The 22330-nt window shown below is 34.4% G+C and overlaps 1 protein-coding gene across 3 annotated transcripts in view; it reads left to right on the top strand.

Moving 5' to 3' along the window:
* RSRC1 (arginine and serine rich coiled-coil 1) overlaps positions 1-22330 on the top strand; it is a 384075-nt gene that overhangs the window by 304266 nt on the left and 57479 nt on the right. For all 3 annotated transcript variants that reach the window (XM_081073945.1, XM_081073944.1, XM_081073946.1), the window contains exon 7: positions 285-353. In XM_081073945.1, coding sequence (XP_080930071.1) covers positions 285-353 — 69 coding nt within the window. The remainder of the gene's footprint in view (positions 1-284; positions 354-22330) is intronic.

Genomic DNA, 22330 nt, shown 5'->3' with positions numbered 1-22330 from the left:
CAGTTCCTATGCCATTGTTTAAACTTATGTTGCTTAAATTAATTCTCCTTTGTGTACAAAGATTAGCTTAAACTAAGCTTCAAAGATTCTAAATAAATATTCTAAATATATTGAATAAGGATTGTAAAAGATGGAGTTCAGATTTTCAGCCATTTTCTTTTTTTTCTTTTTCTTCTGACGACTTCACAAAAAACACATAAGGAATTTCTTTTCTCTTTCCCCAATACTTCTGCTTATCGTATAGACATAAAGTAAATGCAGACATTTCATTGTTTTCGTTTCAGCAAAAGCTGATGAAGCATTGAAAGCTAAAGAAAGAAATGAAGAAGAAGCAAAGAGAAGAAAGGAGGAAGGTAAAAGCATGTATTCCTTTTATTTCAAAACAGTCATTATAGTGAAGAGTCACTATTTGGCTGATTCTCTTCCTTCTCTGGATAAACCATAGAATGTAATCATCCTGGGGGAACCTCGTGCTATTTCATGAAGCTAAACTATGACACAATACCACACTATATTTAGTGTTTGGGGCACTAATTAATGTCTACTAGCATACCATTACTTTATAAGCATCCTAGTATATATTCTGGGGAAACTTGGAAGGTATCAAATTATAAAGTAGAGCTGTTGTTGGTTTGTTTCCTTCTGACTTTTATCTTTATAGTTTAAAATTTTTCAAATTCAGTCATAAAATGAATTGAACTTATCTGTACATTTTGAAATGTTTTAGTAGTGAAGAAGAAAAGTCCCCTTGCCGTAAAAAACTTTAAATAAAAAAGATCTTGGAACAATAAAATATGAAATGTCAGAAATAGTCATAATTCAAATTAAGAAATTCACGTCGTGGTGTTTTAGATTAAATATATTTTTAATAATATTGAAACCACCACCCAAAAATATGATGCAAAGAAATCTGACACATTTTTATCTCCCCTAACAAATTTTCATTTCCCCTGTAGTTGGCTGTGATTTATGTGAGTAAAATGTTGTGGTTTTCTTTCACAGAAGCTTTATATATACTGTTGTAAATTACAGTGCTTAAAGCAAGAGCCAAGCAAATCTTTCTCAGTGAGTTAAACTGATGACCCAGTTGGGCTGGCAGTCATGTCTCTTTACTGGCTGATTAGCAGAATAACTATTTCCTCTATGAACTATTTCCTCTTTCAGGAGGTTAAAGCCTGATAATATGTGCAAAAATATTGGCTTTGATTGCTATTGTCTAAAGTTGAAAATTGAAATTTTTGCCATTGCACATATCTTTTACTATGACAACCAGAAAAAATTTTTCATTCTCAACTTCCAGTTGTGAGCTGAGACCCAGTAGAACTTAAAATGCTTGAGTATGATGGTTTAGAATGCTTAAAAGCAGAATTCCATCATTTTTCCAAAGCAAATCAAAAGAGAAGAAAAACAACAACCTCTGTAGATTTAGGTGACAGAACCCTGCAAAATAAGTAGATTCAAACTAAATGTGGACTAATTTATGGATATAAATGTATAGTGTTCTTACCTTATTTGACCTCATAAGTGCTGACTTTATGTCTTTGTCTTGGATCAACTAATTTTATGGTAAATTTAGAAAACAAGTGAATTCCAATGGCAAGAATACGCAGTAGAAATCTCTTCTTTTGGCTTTCTGCAGTTCACATTTTGGCATTGTTAGTGGAAGCAATATGTCTGATTTCAGTTATGCTTATGGTTACCCGGAGTACAAGTAGATATACTACTAGATGCAAAATAGTCTAAGCAAATTATAGTGTTTGAGTGCTCTTATGTGGTATTCTGATCAATATAACTAATTAATAACATAATGGCCCTTAGGAAACACTGTGGTACTGTAAATTACAAGTGTGGTACTTATTAGCAACCAACATAGTGAATATATCTTGCAGTAGATATTAGTCTGATCCCATTAATTCAAGTCTTAACTGGAATTATCTCTTGAAAAATATATATGATAACTACAGATATTGAAATTTCTAGGTGATTTATTATTTCAAAAAATATATAGTATGAATGCTTATCCTAGTGAAAGAAACTTTTAAAGTACTTCAGAATGCTACATTTACATAGTGACAGTTGATATTTCTAATAGTCCCTTGTTTTTCATTGAATTCTAAACATCTTTAAAAGGATATTTTGTTAACAATTTCTTAAGGAACTATAGATACTTGAGGGTTATACTGTAATTCTTTTGAACGTATTCTTCATTTAGATTTTCAGTAAGTCATACTGACCTTGTACTTAATCTGTGATGTACAATAATAACCTTTTTCCATTTCAGTACCTGAGAGTTGTTGGCAAAGCACATTCCTGTAATCATAGCTGTTTTAGTTAGCATCTTTATAACTCCGTCATCCTAATTAGAATATAGATTCTGGGATTCTACAGGATTTAGTATCAACAATGCCTAGCACATAGTACCTAGTACTGTTTCTTAATTTTTGAATGAATAAATGACCAGTTTACCCTTCATTCTTTTAAATCCATGCTTAAGTAACTTATCTTGAGCTTGCAGTTGATTCCAAATAACCTAATTGAAAGTGTAACCCAACTCTGTTATGTCTCTTTTCCAAGACAGGACCTCACCCATTAGTCTATTTCTCAAAAGAATTACAGCCATTTGAAAAGAAACCAAGGAATTTCAAAATGCTACTAATATTTGCTAGTATGGATTTATCAAGTGTTTACCTGAGCTCTTTAAATTTTCTTTTCATCCAAAAAAACATAAGAAAATTATAACCACAAGAGTTGAAGGGAAATTTTACTGGTAAAATAATCTAATGACACAAATTTCAAAAGATAAAACGTGTTTTATTCAGTAGGTTTCCTTTGCTTAAACTTTGCAGGTAAAAGTAAATCACTAGCTAGATTCCTTGTTGTTTCTTCCAAAATTGTTTTCTTATGGATTGTCTAGAGACATGAATGCTATCAAATTAACCTTTCTGAAAATGATTAACGTATAAAGCTACATTTATTTTACTACATATAATTAATCTAGCTTGCAAATTGAAACCTGAGATACATCTGTATGTGTATGTGTATATGTTGCTGCATCTGAAAGAATAATAATCTTTTATTTCCAATCTATAAGCCACTAGTAATTCACTCTATCACATCATTTATACAGTTCATCTCTTAATTTCTCAGCGTGCCGATATGCAGCAGAGGGTTGAAAGCATTGTTAAAATGTAGATAGATGTTATCTGCCCAGCTCCCTTTATCTACTGTCTGTTATCTCAAAAAAAAAAAAGCTATTGTATTAGCATAGCAAGATCTGTGCCTTGCAAATAGTTCTGACTATTATGCAATCCTTTCCTTTGAGTGTTCTTAAATCAATATCATAATTATATTTGCAGGTATTTTATCTGAGATTGAAGTCAAGCTACTCACCAAAACTTGTCCAGAGTAACTGCTTTGCCTTCCACCTTTTAAACAGTGGGACCCCATTTAGAGTACTCTTCGTGGTCTTTACACTGATCAGTAGATTTTCCACTTACTGAATATCACTAGTACATTAGTATGGACCCTCTTTCTTGAACCATTTACTTTCTTAACTCTTTTGATTTTAGTTGAATTATGTAAAGGTTACATTATTTAGTAGTAAAAGTCAACTGAACATTTCAGGTTTAGGTTTATAGTTTCCTTCTCTAAAAATAAGAACTCTTTTTATTCTAGATTATATTTTAGGAAAAATGAACAGTATGAAATCTTTCAATCTGTTTTCTTATTCTTTTTTTTTGGGGGGGGGGGAGTTCTTTCTCATTCTTTAACCTAAAAAATGCTTGACTTCGACTTTTGCTTTTTCTCCATATGTGTTTGAAAATGTTCAGGCTCTATATAATTAATAATCATTTCAACTTTTATCCTTTTGATTTGTTTGTATTATTGAATGCCTTCGCATAACTGCTTAGGGTTTCTGTATTTTTTTTTTTACTTACTAGAGCATGCATGTACGGATTCTAATTATGTTTAAATCCAGTTGTAAGCATAAAAGTCTTCCTTTGCATTTTGACTTTTCTCTAATGTGAATTTCCTATTTGTGGCATAAATACAGTAGCTTTTGAATTCTTTTTCCCCTTGTGTTTATTCAAAATAGCTCTACCCATCTGTTAGTTCTCTACTTCAGATATTTTTGTTTCCAAAAATGTTAGGCAACCCATTCTAAATTATTCATGAAATGGTGGACAGTGATAAAATGAACATAATATGAGGTAGTTCAAGTCTCATTTGTTTAAGTTGAAATGCGTCAAACCTTGTGTTACTTCTGATAGACAAGGGGTAAAATAGATTAGCCCTGATTTCATTTTTTTTGTTGTTAATCCATTGGCGAAGGTGAGAATAAAAGTACTAGTCACCGAAAGGCAAAACAGGTGCCAGGCAATGTTCTAAGTACTTTACATATTTTGATTCTCTTAATCCTTATGAACTCTCTGAGGTTTATGCTGTTATTACCTCGTCCAATAGGGAGGATAGGAAACTAAGGCACAAAGTGCTTAATATTGCTCTATAGCTGGTGTGTGGTGAAGCCAGGACACAAACCCAGGCCGTATGACACCAATACACATTCCCCCACCTTAAACAGCCTACATAAATCACAACCCTTACAATGAGTGTTCAAATAAATGATTTAATTCACTCTTCTGTCCTTTGCCTTCCTCTCTTGATCTCACCCTCTAGCTCTTAAGCATTTATTTGCTGTATTTTTCATGTCCTCAGATCTGTACCCATATTAGGTTGCCTCACTTGGGTTTCTGGGACACCCAATAAATGAGGTACTCCAGTTGGAGGCACATTTTGTCAAAGTGTCCATGTCCTTTTTTTATCATCTCTATCTGCTTTTCTCCCTAGTGACCGCTGGTCTCTGAAGACACTCACTTTTCAAATCCATACCAGCCTTGCGAACCTGGACCAGAGCCAGACTTCAGCATCTAGTTTCTCAGGTTCCCTTTTCAGAGGTCCCAGCTCTCCAGTGCTTCCAGCTCCCTAGCATAAAGCACACTTAGTATCCAGTCTTACCATACTTGGGAGAGAACTGTTACGATTTCTTTCTTCCCTCCACTGTGGTTTCTTACCTAAGACCAGAGAAGATGATGCATGTTTGGGGTTCTGAAGTATCCTTTATTTTTTCTGGAGACCTTTTATAAGAAGGATGGAGTGAAGTTGGAAGGGTAAAGTTAGCGGGTGCCAGGTTATCATTTAGGAATCACTGTTTATTCAGTTGGCATGTTGATATAAGTAGGTCAGATAGAAATAAGGATTGTCCTTTTTGTCTTGTCCTGAATTTGCTGCCCATTATAATGTTATTTCCTTGTTAGGTTTAAATATTTCAAAATTTACCCCCTTCTTTTCGTTGTCTTACTTTGTTAGGTAGTTCCATTCCTAGATTTAAAATATCCTTTTTAGGAAATTTGTGTTCCCATCTATTGGATTTAATAGTTATGCTTCTTTCATAATATAGTATTTTTAAATAATATCTATATATTGTTTTAACACATTAGCTTTAATGTTGGAGAGCTGTTTTCTGTAAGTAAATTAATCTGCTTAGTCTATATTCCATACTTTCCCTAAGGAAGTTCTTATTTAGTCAAAAAGCTCTCAAGAACAAGTGGTCAGGTATTTTAGCCTCGCCATCTGTCTTATTTCCCTCAGCAGTGATTTGGCCTCTGTAGTCCCCTTGATTCCTAGTCTATGTCTCCTTCATTCTTGAAGGATATTTTTTGCTGGGTTTAGAATTTTAAAGGTATCATGGTACCCCGTATTGGAGTACTTAAGTCTTCCTAAATGTTTCTGTTAAGAAATCAGCTTGTAGTCGTATATTTGCTCGTTTGCATTTAATCTATTTTTTCTGTTGTTTGAAAGATTTTTCTCTTTGTGTTTGGTTTATATAACTTTTATTGCAAAGTGCTTAGGTGCGGTTTTCTTTGTATGCATCTGGACAGGAGTTTGTAATGCATCATTAGTTTGTAACTTGATGTCCTTTGATTGTTTTGGAAAATTCTCCACTATTTTCTGTCAAATATGGCTTATCCTAAATCTCTCTCTGTTTCTAGGGCTGCAATTAATATTCATTGTAAATCTTTTCATCATATCCATATGTCTGTTAAGCTCCTTCCTGTATTTTCCATTCTGTTATTTTTCAGTGATTCATTCAAGATGTTTTCTTCTAATCTATCTTCCAGTATTCATTCTTTTTTCTGTTCTGTCTAGTTGAAACTTAAGCCCTCATTAAGTTCCTGATTTCAGTTAATGTATTCTTCAGTGTTTTCAATTCTTTCTTTATACATTTTTAATAGTTTCCAATTCTCACCTGAAATTGTCTTTTATTTCCATCAACAAATTAAGCAGAGTAATGTTAAAATCTGCATCTAACAATCCCACTATTTTGATCTTCTGTGTATCTGTTCCTACTGACTGTTGTTTCTCTTGTCCTCTTGTGTCTCATGATTCTTCATCTTGTCTTGTTTTCTCATATACCTGGTTATTTTTAATGGATGTCATATAGCAACAATTGTAAAGATAACTTGAGGCTTAAGATAGTGCTACCTTCTTCCAGAAAGAATTTTTATTTGTTCTGGTGGAGGGTATAGCAATCTTGAATGATTTTAATTCAGTCAGGAATTGAGATGATTCAAAGCTGGGCTTCCGTCCCAATGGGGGCCTATTTCTGGTTTATCATTATTTTTAGGGAATAATCTGTTAAGAGTCCAACCCAAAGCCTGGTGGTTTTATCAGAGTCTTCCCTGCCTTGACTGGCCTTGAATTCTCGATTTTGTCCCCGTAGCTCCATAAGTCTCTCAAAAGCTCTGCCCAGATCCTTAGCTTTTCAGTGACCTCTTCAAGAATTGACAGACAGATGCCACTACTGGAATCATCTCTAGTGAGTAACTGGGTCCAAATGTTGAGCTCACCTTCTTTCCTGGAACTGGGGCCTATACTTCTCCACTTCTTTAGTAACTCTCTTATGCCTTCAACCATATGTTTTAATATTTTGGCCAGCTTTTCTATCTGTCCTCAGAAGGAGGGAGACTTCAAATAAGCTAGACCCTCCACAGTATCTTCCCCTAAGTTTCGACATATGGTTTTATATTTTCCACCATGATTGCCTTTTTTATACACAATATAAAAAGTTTCAAATCTATATCACAACTATACTCTTATTAGTTGCCATCTTATTAGTTGCTTTCTGGCTCTTTTATAGTTGTTCTGTTTGTGTTTTGTTTTGTTTGTTTTTCTTCCTCCCTTTGTGATTTTCCATAGTGGTTTGCTCTGTTTCTCCTTTCTATTGTGAATCTACTCTGTTTTTGCTTTGTGGTTCCATTGAGGCTCACACAAAACATCTTATAGATAAAACAGTACGTTTTAAGCTGATAGTAACTTAACTTTGATCACATACAGGAGCTCCACCCTTTTGCTCCCCCTTTTATATTTTTGATGTCACAATTTACCACTTTTTATATTGTGCATATGTTAACAAATTATATAGCTATAGTTATTTTTAGTACTCTTTTCCTTTAACCTTTATACTATAGTTAAGTTATTAACATACCATCTATAACAGAATTAGAGTTTCCTAAATCTAACAATATATTTACCTTTACTAGTGTGTTTTATATTTTCGTATGTTTTCATGTCACTAATTAACATCTTTTTTCAGCTTGAAGTATTCCTTTCAGCATTTCTTGCAAGGCAGGTCTAATGGTGATGAACTCCCTCAGATTTTGTTTGTCTGCGCAAGTCTTTATTTCTCCTTTGTATCTGAAGGATAACTTTGTAGTATAGAGTATTCTTGCCTGGCAGTTTTTTTCTTTCAACACTTTGAGTATGTCATCCCACTCTTTTCTGGCCTGTATGGTATCTGCTGAGAAATTTAATGACAGATTGATGAGGGTTCCTTTGTAGGTTACGATCTTTTTTTCTCTAGCTGCTTTTTGGGATTGTCTATCTTTGATTTTTGACAGCTTAATTATAATATGTCTTCAGGAATATATTTTTGCATTGAGATAATAGGGTGATCTATTAGCTTTATGAACATGGATGTCCAAGTCTCCCCCCAAGTTTGGGAATTTTTCAGATATTATGTCTCTTTTTTTTTAATGTTTATTGGGGAATATTGGGGAACAGTGTGTTTTTCCAGGACCCATCAGCTCCAAGTCAAGCCATTGTTATCACTCTAGTTGTGGAGGGTGCAGCTCACTGGCCCATGTGGGAATCGAACCTGCGACGTGGGTGTTATGAGCGTTGTGCGCTAACCTACTGAGCCACTGGCCGCCCTATTATTCCTTTAAATAAAATTTTTTGTCCTCTTCTCCCTCTATTCTCCTTCTGGAACTCCAAGTACTGCAGGTCCTTGAATAACATAGTTTCATTCAATGTCATTTTGTTACAACATTGATGGAAAAAAAAATTCATGGCCCAGACCACCATCTCTGTGGAATTTGCACATTTTCCCCAGTCCTGCATGGGTTTTCTCCAGGTAGTCTGGTTTCCTCCCACATTCCAAAGATGGGCATGTTGTGGTAATTGGCATATCTAAATTGTCCCACTATGAGTGAGTGGGTGTGTGTGAGTGCACCCTGCAATGGAATGGCATCCTGTCCAGGGTTAGTTCCCACATTCCGCCCTGAGCTGCTGGGATAGGCTCTGGCCATCTGTGACCCTGAACTGAAATAAGCAGCTTGGAAAATAATAATCTGACTTGTTTTTATTAATATTTCTTTAATGTCTGTATAGCTCACACTTATTTCAGTGTTTAATATTAGAAGTGTTTTGGGTCTTTATTTAGAAGTTTTGTGATGTTTTTGTGACTAGAAATATACCCTGGAAACTTAAATCTTGTTGATGTCAATTAGCCTATAGTAAAATTGGTTTCGTTATATGTCATTAAAGTCAGTTTCCGAGAATCTATCGATGATGTTAAGTGAGGACTTACTGTATTATAATCTTTGTATTTTTGATGGAGTCCAATAGATCGTGCAGGCTTTCATCACTCTTTTTCATCCTTTTTTCTTCTCCTCTATTTAAGTTATTCCAGAATCCCTAACCTCTAGCTCACTTACTCTGTCTTCCAGTAGTCGACTCTGACATAGATGCTCTCTATTGCATCTTTTTTTCATTTTGTTCATTGACTTCTTCAGCCACAGAATTTCTATTTGTTTCCTTTTTTTATGATTTTTGTTTCTTTGTTAAGTTTCTCATTTTGTTCATGTATTACTGTCATGATTTCTTTGAATTGTCTTTCTGTGTTTTCTTGTCGCTCGTTGAGCTGCATCAAAATAGTTATTTTGACTTTGTTTTACCAGCTACATCACAAAATTCTATGCCTTTGAGTTCAGTTTTTGGAGGATTATTACCCTTTGGTGATGGCATGTTTACCTGATTTTGTCCTTTGTAGTTTGGTGTTGCTGCCTTCACATTTGAAGTAGCAGCTACCGCCTCAGATCTTTCCTAGTTGCCTTCCAATGGTTTACACTTTTTGTTGTTCCTGTGATAGCGGACCTTGTATGAATACACTTGCTCCACACTTCCTGCTCCCTCGTGTGGCAGATTCTTAAGCCTTTGTGTCTTCTCTCGTTCTTAGAACTCACCAGGCTGGCTGTTGGAAACTTCTCTTGTTTTCCAGGCGGTGGCACTGTCGCTCATGTTTGTGGTTTCTCCCTTGCCCACAGAGCCTGGTCTGTTTTTCTGAGAGCACTCCCTGTACCAGAGCTCACTCTCACTGTTGCACTCAGGAGTGCACTCAGGAAGCTGGCTGCAGAGTGGGGAGGTGTGAGTTTAGCTCGCGTAGCATCGGGGTTGCCCATGGGCCCAGTGCGGGGATCCCCCACTGAGGTTCTCCCAGAGGCTCGTCCGCTTACTTCTGCAGAAGGTCCTGGGTGCAGTCATCCAGAGCTGCATGCCTTTAATGCCCCTATTGTTCTTATCTGCCTCTTTCCCAATCTCCTCTTTCCCCCCAGTCATGGAATTCCTACCTCAGTACTCTGGACGCTGCTGGAGAGAAATGGGTTTCTCTAGCCAAGTACACCACAGCTGGGGAAGCCATGCACTCGCTCACTGCTCTCCCTTTCCCCTGTGACAGAGGTTACCACTGGCTGGTTCAGCCTGTGCAGTTTGCCTTGGATGAGGGACAGCACTAGCAAAGTTCCTCTTTCTGTCTCAAGTGCATCATTTTGTTGGTGGTGGTGTTTGCTCTAATAGCATATTGGAATCTCCCCTGGGGAAAGCTGGACTTCTCAAAGTCTCTCTTATCCATGGGTTTCTGCTCAGGTCAGTCCTCTCCAGGTTGTCCCGCACTGTGGCCGACAGAGGTTAGGGTCGGCTCCCTAACTCCTGTTGGTTTCGCAGCCCGCTCTGCGGTTTGTGCCTATTACCAGATACCCACGTGAGCAAGACTCCTTCTGGACTTCCGGGCGTATGGTGCTGGATCCTACAAGCCCCATAAAGGTGCTTTGGTTCATGGATGGATACCCAATTCATTGTTTACAAAGAGGGACCGAAGGAGGGACATCTTACACCACTGACATCACTCCTCAACCTAATAGTAAAATTTAATCCCAAGGCTAAACAGTGGGTAACATTTTCAGTAAAAGTCATTTTGATAAGTTTCTTCTCTAAAAAATAAAAAAAAATACCCAAAAGTATGTAGGTCACAATTATCACTTGGTGAATTACAATTTTCTTTTTGATTTTAAAACTTTCTGCAAATCACTTTTTGTGTATCAGGCTCATTATATTAAGGGGCATAATATCACCAAAATCAATGATTTTGTCCACCTGTTCGTTCTGACAGTTAATTTCCAACAGATTCAGTTTCTTCTTAAGGCCGTTTCTTGATCTTGATAGTAGTATATCTTCTACATGAAGGAACATATTTGTCCCTTTACTAAACAAGGAAGACCTGCATCCAGTTGATCTAAAAACTATATCATATTTTGTAGGTATTCGTTTAAAAGAAGGCCACGAGTTACAATTTTGCAATATTTATGTTTAACAATCTTCAAAAGTCCATCTTCTAATTTTGGAAGTACCACTACAAGAGCAACTTTAAAGGAAGCTATGCCTTAATAATGATTCCTGTGAATTATAATACCTATGATTTCTGTCTATGAAATCAGAAGCTGAAGATGGATCCCTTAAAATACCAATGCAAAGTCTTAACACTACGTGTCACTATCTTCTCAGGATAATGAAACAGTGTGGCAAAGATCAACAGAATGGTTTTAGCTAAAGACTGCTTTTACACTATTTTTTAAAGATCTAACACAGTGGTTCGACAACGATTTTTTGACTTTATGATGGTACAAAAGTGATGCGTAGAATTTTGCTCTTTCCCCAGGCTAGCGATGTACAGTATGATACTCTCATGATGCCGGGCAATGGCAGAGGGCCACAGCGCCCAGTTAGCTAAGCGATCACAAGGGTAAACAACCAATACTCTACAGTGTACTGTGTTCCAGAATTTTTCAGATATTGTGTTCTGAGCACGTTTAAGGTAGACTAGGCTAAGCTGTGATGTTCGGTAGGTTAGGTGTATTAAATGCATTTTCAACTTACGATATTTTCAACTTCCAATGGGTTTATCAAGATATAACCCCATTATAAGTTGAAGAGCATCTGTATACTCGTTATTGATGAGAAAACTGACATTAAGTTGAAGAAGCTGCCAACATTACTACCTGTTATCTTACATTTAATTTTCAGCAGAAATAGGAGATACATCTATTTGCTAAAGACGAGACACAAGCCAGTGTTCACATCAGGAAGACAAATTATTATACCAAGTGTACGAATATATAAGATGATTATGGATTAGCCTAAGTAAGAGCACTCTGTCTTGATTATAGTATCAATATCTGGAAATAGTAATTATTTGTTAATAGAAAACAGATAAAATTCAAATAATTTTTGCAATTAATAATTGTTAACATTAGTAAGGCTCAAGTCTTACTTTTAACTTTAATGATGTCAGAATATGCTCACTATAACAAATTATTAATTCTAATAAAAGAAATATGCCCCAAATCCAATTAGAGTGTAAATGTTTATCTCCTACAGTATACTTGAGCTGCCTTTGGCCATAAAATGTGTGGCTATAATATATTCAGAGATAAATATTTTAAGGACATTAAATTATTGATTACAGATTAATCAATATGTGTTATACATAATGAAGTCAGACCTAGCTTCTCAATAGGATATTTTATCCCAAAAGTATTTTATTTCCCAAGACATATTTTTAGCCTTCCTTGCAACTAACAAGCTTTAATCCTGCTCTTAGAGGTTCAGAATGACATCCAAGAATTGTGTTACTAGAAAGTCTTACAGAAAATCAGCCTTGTTTCTCTCTGCTATTAGAAATATATTTATGTGACCATGTTTACTGTCATTTACTTCTTGACCTTATATATGTTTATTTTTATGAGATTATATGGTGTACTAGATCCTTTATTTTTCTAAACCCATGTTACTAACTGATGGGGGATAATTGGCGGATTAATATAACATGATAAAAATGTTTTCTAAATTACAGCTGTTCCAATGTAATTATAAAATTAAGAAACAGAATAGAGAATATTGTTCAAATAAAATCGTTTTTATAAACTCTGTGCAAATTTAGTATGATTAGATAACTAACCACTGTTTTAGAATAAAGAAAGCTGAATTTGTTTATATAAACTCATAGTCTGATCACATCTGGACATTTTTACCTTACTCTAAACTATTATTAATCCAAGATGATCATCAGCTGGACCCAAATGAAAACATCTCCGATGTCAAGAAAAAAAAATTATTCTCTGTCATCCCCTGCCAATCTGGATATTTGTCATAGCAATAGGGCACCTGGGATTCAGGTACCGTGTTTCCCTGAAAATAAGGCCTAGCCGGACAATCAGCTCTAATGCGTCTTTTGGAGCAAAAAATTAATATAAGACCAGTATTATACATATTATATTATATTATATTATATTATATTATATTATATTATATTAAAGACCCGGTCTTATACAATAGTAAAAGAAGTAAGTAAAATAAGTAAATAGTAAATAAAGTAAATAAGTAAAATAGTAAAATAAGTAAATAGTAAGATAAGACTGGGTTTTATATTAATTTTTGCACCAAAAGACGCATTAGAGCTGATTGTCCGGCTAGGTCTTATTTTCGGGAAAACACGGTAGAACCATACGTTAGACTGTACTAAAGAGAGCTGAATTTCAAGAAACTCATGTAATAGGAATCAGAATCGTAGGCTGGGAAACCAAGCAGAGGCAAGGCAGAGGATTTGGGCAATATCAGAGCAGAACCCAAGCTTAAAAGGTACGAGGCCGCATATCTGAGGCAATGCTGGAAATGCTGGTCTTCGCCTCAAAGCCAGTGTGTTACTAAGTCTTCTGCTTTTTGAATCAGAGAACTCTATCTGTACTTGCTGCTTAAGACAGAACTAGTCTCAGTGTATCGCTTGTGAAGACAAGTCAGCAGTGTGTTCGGTGGTTGGATGACTCAGACTCTGTAAGACTGTGAGAGATTGCCACAACAACGTTGAAAACAGTAAGAAATGGTTGGAGTAACAGTAAAGGAGAGGATTCCGTCATCTTGTTGAATCCCATCCAACTGATATAACCGTTATTGCTTGTAATTTGGACCAGCCTTGCCGTAGTGCTGCTGACCAACGCAGAGAAAGCCCCACAGTGATAATATACTATATGCTGATTAGTCTCAGAGCTAAAGCACACTAAGACACTTCAAGAAAACACCACATCAGAGTTGTTCATGAGAAAAGACAAACATACTTGTTTATGTAAACAAGGAATAATAAATCCACTCTGCGAACCAGCATTAAATAAGCCCTAAAATATAGATCCGTGAATAAGAAAACTTGTGTGTGGCAGTAACGTTCTAGATGTCTCATGTCATTTTTATTGTATTTAGTTTTACCCAGTCTTTGTGTCTACCCACCATATTTACAGATGAATTTTTGAAATCAAGTTGATTTTTAAATCTAGTTTGTTTAATAATTCCAGGGTGAGGTTGGTATCTGTTCATTATCTTTTTGAGAACATTAAAACAAAAATGTTACTGACCAGCATCTACTTTGTGGATTGAAATAAATCTTTTCTTTCTGAAACAACTTGAAATAGCTCTTGTTGGGAAAAAAAAAAAATCTCCTGCATCCTTTCAACTTCTCTCTAGAGTATCATATCTTCAGCTTTTTAATATACAACACACAGTACGAGATATATCATACTTTGCAACCCAGTACACAGGCATGTATGTATATATAACTGAAAAAAATGTACAAAAAATACCCACTCCAATATTTTTTCCCTGATTGTATTGCATCTTCAAACAAAACAAAACAGTATCCACCCCCTGATAGGTCATCATTCTCAGTTTGAAAAACATTGCTCTGGAATAGGTTTCTCCTGTGGTTCTTCCTTATCCAAATCACTCTCATACTTTAAATTTAAAAGCCTTGAAAGATGTCTTGCTTTTGCCTATGATTATAGTTAAACTGAAGATAGTAAATTACTGCACATGTTGTTGGAATTTTCTTAAGGTAAATTTGTAAGATAAGTCAATATATTATAGTAATATAAAATGAAGTTCAGCCATTCAAAATTAGAAGCAACTAAATGTCTTTAAATTGACATCCTGTGTGAATTCAATAAATCATTCTCAACTCCTTATAGACCATTTCCCTTTAAGTATCTTTGAATTTCTAGAGGACATTTTGTGTTCTTACTTAGTATATAATTATCTATAAAGTTTCTGGTTAATGTATAATTTACAGCTTATAACTAGCATGTGATATATGTAGGTGATGTATTTCTTCACATCTTTCGTTAGAGTTTGTTAAGCTGGGTCAGAAGTACCTTCCCTTTTAGCACTGTTTTCCAACACAAATCACTAAACACTAATGGAATTCATGTTAATGTGGATTTGATAACTGAGCCAAATCTGACTTCATGATGATTTAGTTTATGAACTTGAATCCAAGTTATGGAAATGGCCTGAATTCATCTAATCAAGTGTTAGAAGCCAATCTATATTTATTTCTGTGCTTTCAAGTCTTAAAATTTCTGATTAAAATGTAAAAATAAAATTATCTGAGAAATGAAACTCCAGATTTGGAACAAATAGACTTTTGAAAAGAAAGTTTAAAAAATAGTGGGTTTTCTTCCTAGCCAGATTGTTTAGTAGCCAGACTATACGTCCTCTAGTATAGAAATGGCATTCCAATTTTATAATAAGGACAGTAGTAATAGGAGCTCATACTGCTATTAAGTCGGTGAAGCAAATATTCACGTGCAGTTCTAACTCCAGAGTCCAAGATCTCGACCACTATGCTACATGACCTCCCGCTGTGCCATCCTGTGATGGTATCTCTTAAAAAGGATTTTATCCCCTCCCCAAATTCTGCTGGACGTTCATGTATCTTTTTCAAGATGGGAAGCATGAAGACCAGAAGATTTAAATTGTCAGATTTTAATCTGTTTAATTTTTAAATTGGGGAATTGATAGATTACTTAGAATTTATTTTGAAAATTTGTTTCTTGAGACTTGGTGTACTCCATTTTGTTTTAACTATTTATTTTATAATTAGATTATTTTATATGTAATTACATTTTTAATAAAAATAGTACGAGCCTATTTTGTAGGAAATATGAACAATATGTAAAAGTTTAAAGAAGGAAATAAATGCACGTGACCCTACTAGCCAGAGAGAAAACTTCTGCTAACATTTTGGTATATCCTCCTAAAGTTTGTTTGCTGCCTTTTTTTTTTAAATAATGTCGAGATCATGCAGAATATACAATGTTAGTTTAATTGTAAGAGATGAGAGAAGAGATATCCCACTCTGCAGGGGTGGCCACTTTTATCTAGGCCTCCAAACTTTTATATAGTAAAACGTTGCCAATGGAGTATAAACACCTCACCCCACCTCCCACTTCACAAATCCGTCTCACTCTTTTCAACCTCCATATATATATAATTTTGTATTCTGTATTTTTACTAGTTATGTAATATATTTATGTTCTCATGCTGTTAAGAGCTCTTTGAAAATATTTTAATGGTTCTATAATAGTCCAAAGTTACAGATATGCTATGACTTAAACATTTCTCTATTATTGGATATTTGTTTAGATTGGTATCAGCATGTTTTGTCAGAGATAATATAGTTCCGTGACAGGATGGAGTCCAGGTGTCAGTCTTACAGACACTTACTGCCACTACTACATATGTGCAAAGGCATCCCATTTGCTTGTAAAGAGGTTCTCTGTGCAATTTCTCAGAATTTGTATTTTCAGAATTACAATCCATGATGGAAAGAGGAATATTTTAGGCCAGAGATGAAATAATAATAATTTCTTCCTCTTGTTTGCATAATATTTCATTATTTTCAGTGAATTTTCACAAGCGTAGATTATTTAACTTACTCGTCTCAGTTCTGCAAGGTAGGGAGTATTAATCTCATTTTATAATTGGGAAATTAATGTTTAGCATGAGCTCCAAAGCAGAATTCTTGCTAATGGACAGTAGTTGCTCTGTACACGGTTCAAGTACTGACTCTCCTGCAGAAAAGGAATCTGCAGTTGTTTGTTTAGTTTAAAGGAACAGAGTAAAAAATACTACCTTAAAGTTAGATCCACTCAAGGCTGAAATTTAATGATTTTCAGTATTTTTAACAACCATCGAACTACCCAGTTTGTTGGTGGGGGGGGTTTGGGTTTTGTTTTTTTTACTTCTAAAAACATTTAGACCTATCCTCTAGATAATTTACAGAGAAAACTGGATATTTTTCCAGTGTTGTACTAATTAAGTAATCTGAACACAACTCACTATAAGTCACATTCTTTTTTAATGTGGTTCATATTTTTGTCCAGAAAACATTAGGTCTGTGCTTTAAATGACAGTCTCTTTCCCAAGGTTAGACTTTATTTAAGATCCTTTACTAGAATATGTATAATATTGCTTGGCTTCCTTTAGCCTTTTTGATATGAACTGAAGTGTGGCGAAACTTTCTGCTTTGCTCTTAGTGCTGCAAAGTCAATTTATGAGTATATATCCCAAGAGTGGTAAAGCACTCAAAGCAGGTCTTACATATAATCAATGGTTTGGGCACAGTACGCGTCAAAAGTGATGTTCATCTGAAGGTAGAACTGTCTGAAAACCCAAATTGTTCTGTCAAAACAGACCTGGGAAAAAAAAGAATTTATTTTTCATACACACAAATTGCAGTTGTGGGAGTTAGTTCATTCTTAATAAAAGAAAACTTATCTGCTTCCATATCTTGGCTATTGTCAATAATGCCACAATGAACAGAAAGGTGCAGATATCTTTTCGAATTAGTATTTTTGGATTTCTTTGGATAAATACTCAGAAGTGAAGTTGCTGGGTTGTATGGTAGTTCTATTTTTAATATTTTGAGGAGCCTCCCTACTGTTTTCCATAGGTGCTGTTCCCAATTTTCTATACCATCAATAGTTCACAAGGGTTCCCTTTTCTCCGCATCTTTGACAACGTTTGTTATTTGTTGATTTATTGATTGTGGCCATTCAGACGGTGTGAGGTGATATCTCATTGTGGTTTCCATTTATAGATGAATGGATAAAGAAAATGTGGTACATTTATACAATGGAATATTACTCAGCTATAAAAAAAGAACGAAATTTTACCACTTGCAACAACATGGATGGACCTAGAGGGTATTACGCGAGGTGAAATAAGTCAGACAGAGAAAAACAAATGCCATATGATTTCCCTTATATGTGGAATCTAAAAAACAAAATAAATGAACAAAACAGAAAGAGACTCATAGATAGAGAACAAAGTGATGGTTGCTAGATGGGAAGAGGGTGGGGGGATGGATGAAAAAGATGAAAGGGATTAAGAAATACAAATTGATAGTTATGAAAATAGTCACTGAGATGTAAAGTACAGTATAGGGAATATAGTCAATAATATTGTAATAGCTAAATATGGTGTCAGATGTGTCTCTAGACATACCTGGTGATCACTTCATATCACTTAATCACTTTGTGCACCTGAAACTAATATAATATTGTATGTCAACTGTAAGTGAAAAATAAATTTCAAAAAAAAACCCTACCTGAGTGGTTATCCCCATTTCTATGTCTTTATAAAAAGATAAATTATTTAGTTCTATATTTTGCAGCCTCAGTGCAAATTTGAACTACATGGAGATACTACTTCACACCCACTAAGATGGCTATAATCAAAAAGATAGAAAATAGCAAGTATTGTAGATAATGTGGAGAAAGTGGAGAGATTGTAAAACATTGCTGTTAGAATGTAAAATGGTAAAGACACTTTGGAAAACAATTTGACAGTTTCTTAAAGTTAAACATAAATTTACTAAATGACTCAGCAGTCCCACTCATGGAGATATTTAATCCAAGATAAATGAAACATGTCTATACAAAGACTTGTACACAAACATTCATGGCAGCATTATTCACAATAGCCAAAAGGTAGAAGCAATTCAAATATCCATCAACACGATGTGATATATCCATCTAATGGAATACTATTCGGCAATAAAAAGGAATGAACGACTAATCCATGTTACATATTACAACATGAATGAGACTGGAAGACATTATGCTAGGTTAAAGAAGCTATACATGAAAGACTGTGTATTGTATGATTACATTTATATGAAATGTCTATAAAGGCAATTGTCCAAAATCATGCTGGAGGTAGGAACAGGGAATGTTTACTCACTTCAGTTGGCCTCTTCCCTTGTTCAAAAAAAAGGGGAAACTCTTTTCTCCTTTAAGGCCTTCACCTACGCTGTTCTCTATACCTGGAAAGCTGGACAGTTCTCCCTCTTTGCCTGGCTAATACATGTCAATACTTCAGGTGTCAACTTAAATGTTGTATCTTTAGAGGAACTGTTATATATTCTTATCTCACAATTTAATCATCTTATTATACTCACTCCTAGCACCCCATGCTGTCTTTTCATAGTATATATTACAGTTGTTAATCAGTTATTTATTCAGCAAATAGATTACTCTCGTCCTGGGCTACAGGAGAAAACAAAACACGGAGCACATTCTAGCGGAGAGCAACATATAATGAACAAGTAAATACATCCTATAAGAAAAGATGATAACTGATAAGAAGAACAGTAGAACATGGTGAAAGATAGGTGGGGGAGAGATTTTGTTGTTTTATATAGTATCTTCAGGAAACGTCTATAATAAGACATTTGAGCAGACTTTTGAGTGAAGACTATACAGACTTTTCAAAGTAATACTTTCTTTATTTCTTCTTTTTTTGATAAATCCCACTCTTGTAAATCATTATTGTTAAAATTTGAATTATTTGATGTGTCTGTTTGATAATTCTTCAAAATAAGAGATGCAGAAAATGTAAATAATTTAGTTATAATCTCTTGCCAACCAACATTTGTAAATTTGTATTATAGCATCTTATTACTCCAACCACTTTGGCAAATTAAAAAAATATTAGCATTTTGTCTGGAAAGTCAGAGTCATGTTACATTATTACCAAATCCTATCCCACATCTAGGAACTTATATAAAAAAAAAAGTGGTAATTTCTTTTGTAGAGATAGCGAGAGTTAGAAAAGATCCTAATTTATTAAAACTAGAAAAATTAAACTTACAGACATAATAAAATAGAGACTGTCTTAAACATTGTACAAAAACAATTCTGACAGCTCCTCTTCCCCTCCTACTTTAAGTTGTTGATCTACTTGTTTTGATGCCCATCTTATATCTGTAAGGGAGCTATATGTTACCTATTGAGATCTCTTTTTTGCTTACTGGTAAGGACAATCTTGTGTATCTACAGAGATAGGATATCCCTTTTTTAACCCACACTTCTCTGCCGACCAATTATTTCTTTTTCAGCAGTAGATTAAACCGCCAAGGTCAAACCCTGGGTAAATTTCTGAAGTAAAGAAAAGCTAATTACTAGAAAGGATTGTGAATCAGAAATCTGATTGTTTTGTCCTAGAAATTCTCTTCTTTTTTTTTTTCAGTTTTAACATACGAAGTTCTCAGTAATGGTTTATTAATCAGTTATTTTCTGAAAGCAATATATCTAGGTAAAGAGGTTGAAAATGGAGCATGTTATTGTTTTCATTATTTAATATGTAGAAAGTTGTTGACTAAAAGATAAAAGGAAAAAGTTAAGCAGAACAAACTTATTAACAAAAAGAAAACAAATTTATGGAAGATATCAGCATCATGTGGCATGTTATCATTGTGGATTAATTTTTGTATGTGTCATTATTTTTGGAACTACTAATTATAATAAATTATATAAATCCATTGGATTAATGATATCATAGCAAACAAATATTTCCAGCAATTGCCTTATGGGCACAGTTAGCAGAATATCCTTGAGAGCTTTTTAAATATAGTATATGGATTCCCAGGCCTCACCCTAGACCAAAAGAATCAGGACAGACCCAGTTGTTATTTAACCAGTCGTTATTAACCAGTTGTTATTAACCATATTAACCTGTTGTTATTTAACCCAGTTGTTATTTAACCATTGGCATTTTTAAACCACTGCTCTACACCATTCATTTTATAGCTAATAATTTGATACGGTATATTGTTTTTTAACAGTGAGATGGGCTTTATTGAATCCAAGTTATTGTTGTCTCCTTTAATGGAATCAATTTTCAAGACATACAATGGACTAAGCCTTACGATTTTGTAGCATCACCCAATTTTGTTTTGTTTTTTTGCCTTGCTAAAAATAGTTTAACCAAGCTTGATAGCCCTTTGCTCATCAACTATGACTCCAAATGTCTAACAGTACTGACAGAACTATAACCCCGTCTCCAATTTGACAACATTTAGATTATTCAAAAGATTGTGTGGTAGGCTATGAAAATCAAAGTGCTAAAGCAATGTCTATATCATTTGAATAAGGGATGTTTGAGGGAAAACACTTATGTATTCTGGTTTGTTTTTTAAAGTCAGTCACATTATTATTTTTTTCCCACAAAATGCTAATTTATTCAAGTGTATAAATAGGTTTCAGGTGTACAAAGCAACGTAATAGACACTTACACCCCTCATAAAGTGATAACTCTCCTCCCTCAAGCTGCTACTCCTGTGGCATCTTATATAACCGTTATAATACCACTATCTTCCTTAGGTTATACTCCACTTCCTGCAGTCACATTATTTTATGTCTCATCTCCTCAACTGAATTATAGCACGTTGAATACAGAAACCTTGTGTTTCATACTTTGTAATCTCAGGGATTTCACAGTCCCTTACTCAGAATAGTCATTCCTTGTATTTGCTGATAATATTTTCCCATTAATGATGTCTCTACACTGAACGAACTAGCCTTTTACCTGTGACATTTTGTGATAAACCACACAGACATGTTAGGGCCTCCATGTTGGTGATATTGCCAGTAAAATGACTCATTTAACTGATCCATCACACCCTCAGCATTGACCTTATTACTAACAGATTTTTGAGCCAACAGGGATTAAATGCTATTCTTGAAATCCTGATTATCCCTCATTTTCTCTTCATTTTTAAAATGACAGATCTTGCTTTCAAGCTGTCAATGTTTTTATTGAAAAGAATGTTTTCCTTAGCACAAGTCAAGGGTAACTGTTTAGCTGCTTCAAGTTCACCTTTCACATGTATCTGCTTAGTGATCACCTTTGGAACCAGGCAGAATTCCCCTAACGTGCAAAACGACGTGGGAAAAAAGAAATCATACAAATAGGAAATGAGATTTTTTTTCCCCCTAAAAATCAAAGTTCTCCATCTGTTATTGTATCTGGATGTAGTAAAATTCTAACTATAGGAAAAATAAATATGTTATTTTGGAAGCTTTGGAATCAATTATTCTGGAAGGAGATATATCATAAATTATTTTGAATTTCTTTCGAAAGGATTAAAACACCTAAAGTTGAGAAGGTTAACCAATTGTACATTTTAAAAGTGTTTTGTTCTTTCTCTGGATTAATTAATTTAGCCTTTAATTAGCCTGGTTATTTAATTAATCTAGGATTTAATGTATTTAAAGTCAAAAAGATTGTATAAACCTTCCTTTTATTACTAAAATATTTATGGAGATATTTGGAGAAAAAATTCATACATTGGATTTGAAAGTATTCTAAATGAGAAAAAATTTTTTCTAATTTTTATATACCAGTCTCTTAGATAGAAATTAGGCAAATTATAAACAGCATAGCCTGCTTATCAGTAACTGACATTTTGGGAATAACTTCAGTGTACTGAAAGCATATTCAATTTGTGCATTTTGCATAAATTTGTTTTTGAACTATTTTACCTTGAAAT

The sequence above is a fragment of the Rhinolophus hipposideros genome (genome assembly GCF_964194185.1).
Source record: "Rhinolophus hipposideros genome assembly, chromosome: 2".
NCBI lineage: Eukaryota > Metazoa > Chordata > Mammalia > Chiroptera > Rhinolophidae > Rhinolophus > Rhinolophus hipposideros.
The sequence above is the reverse complement of the archived record's forward strand: the minus strand, read 5'-3'. Positions and strand labels throughout refer to the sequence as shown.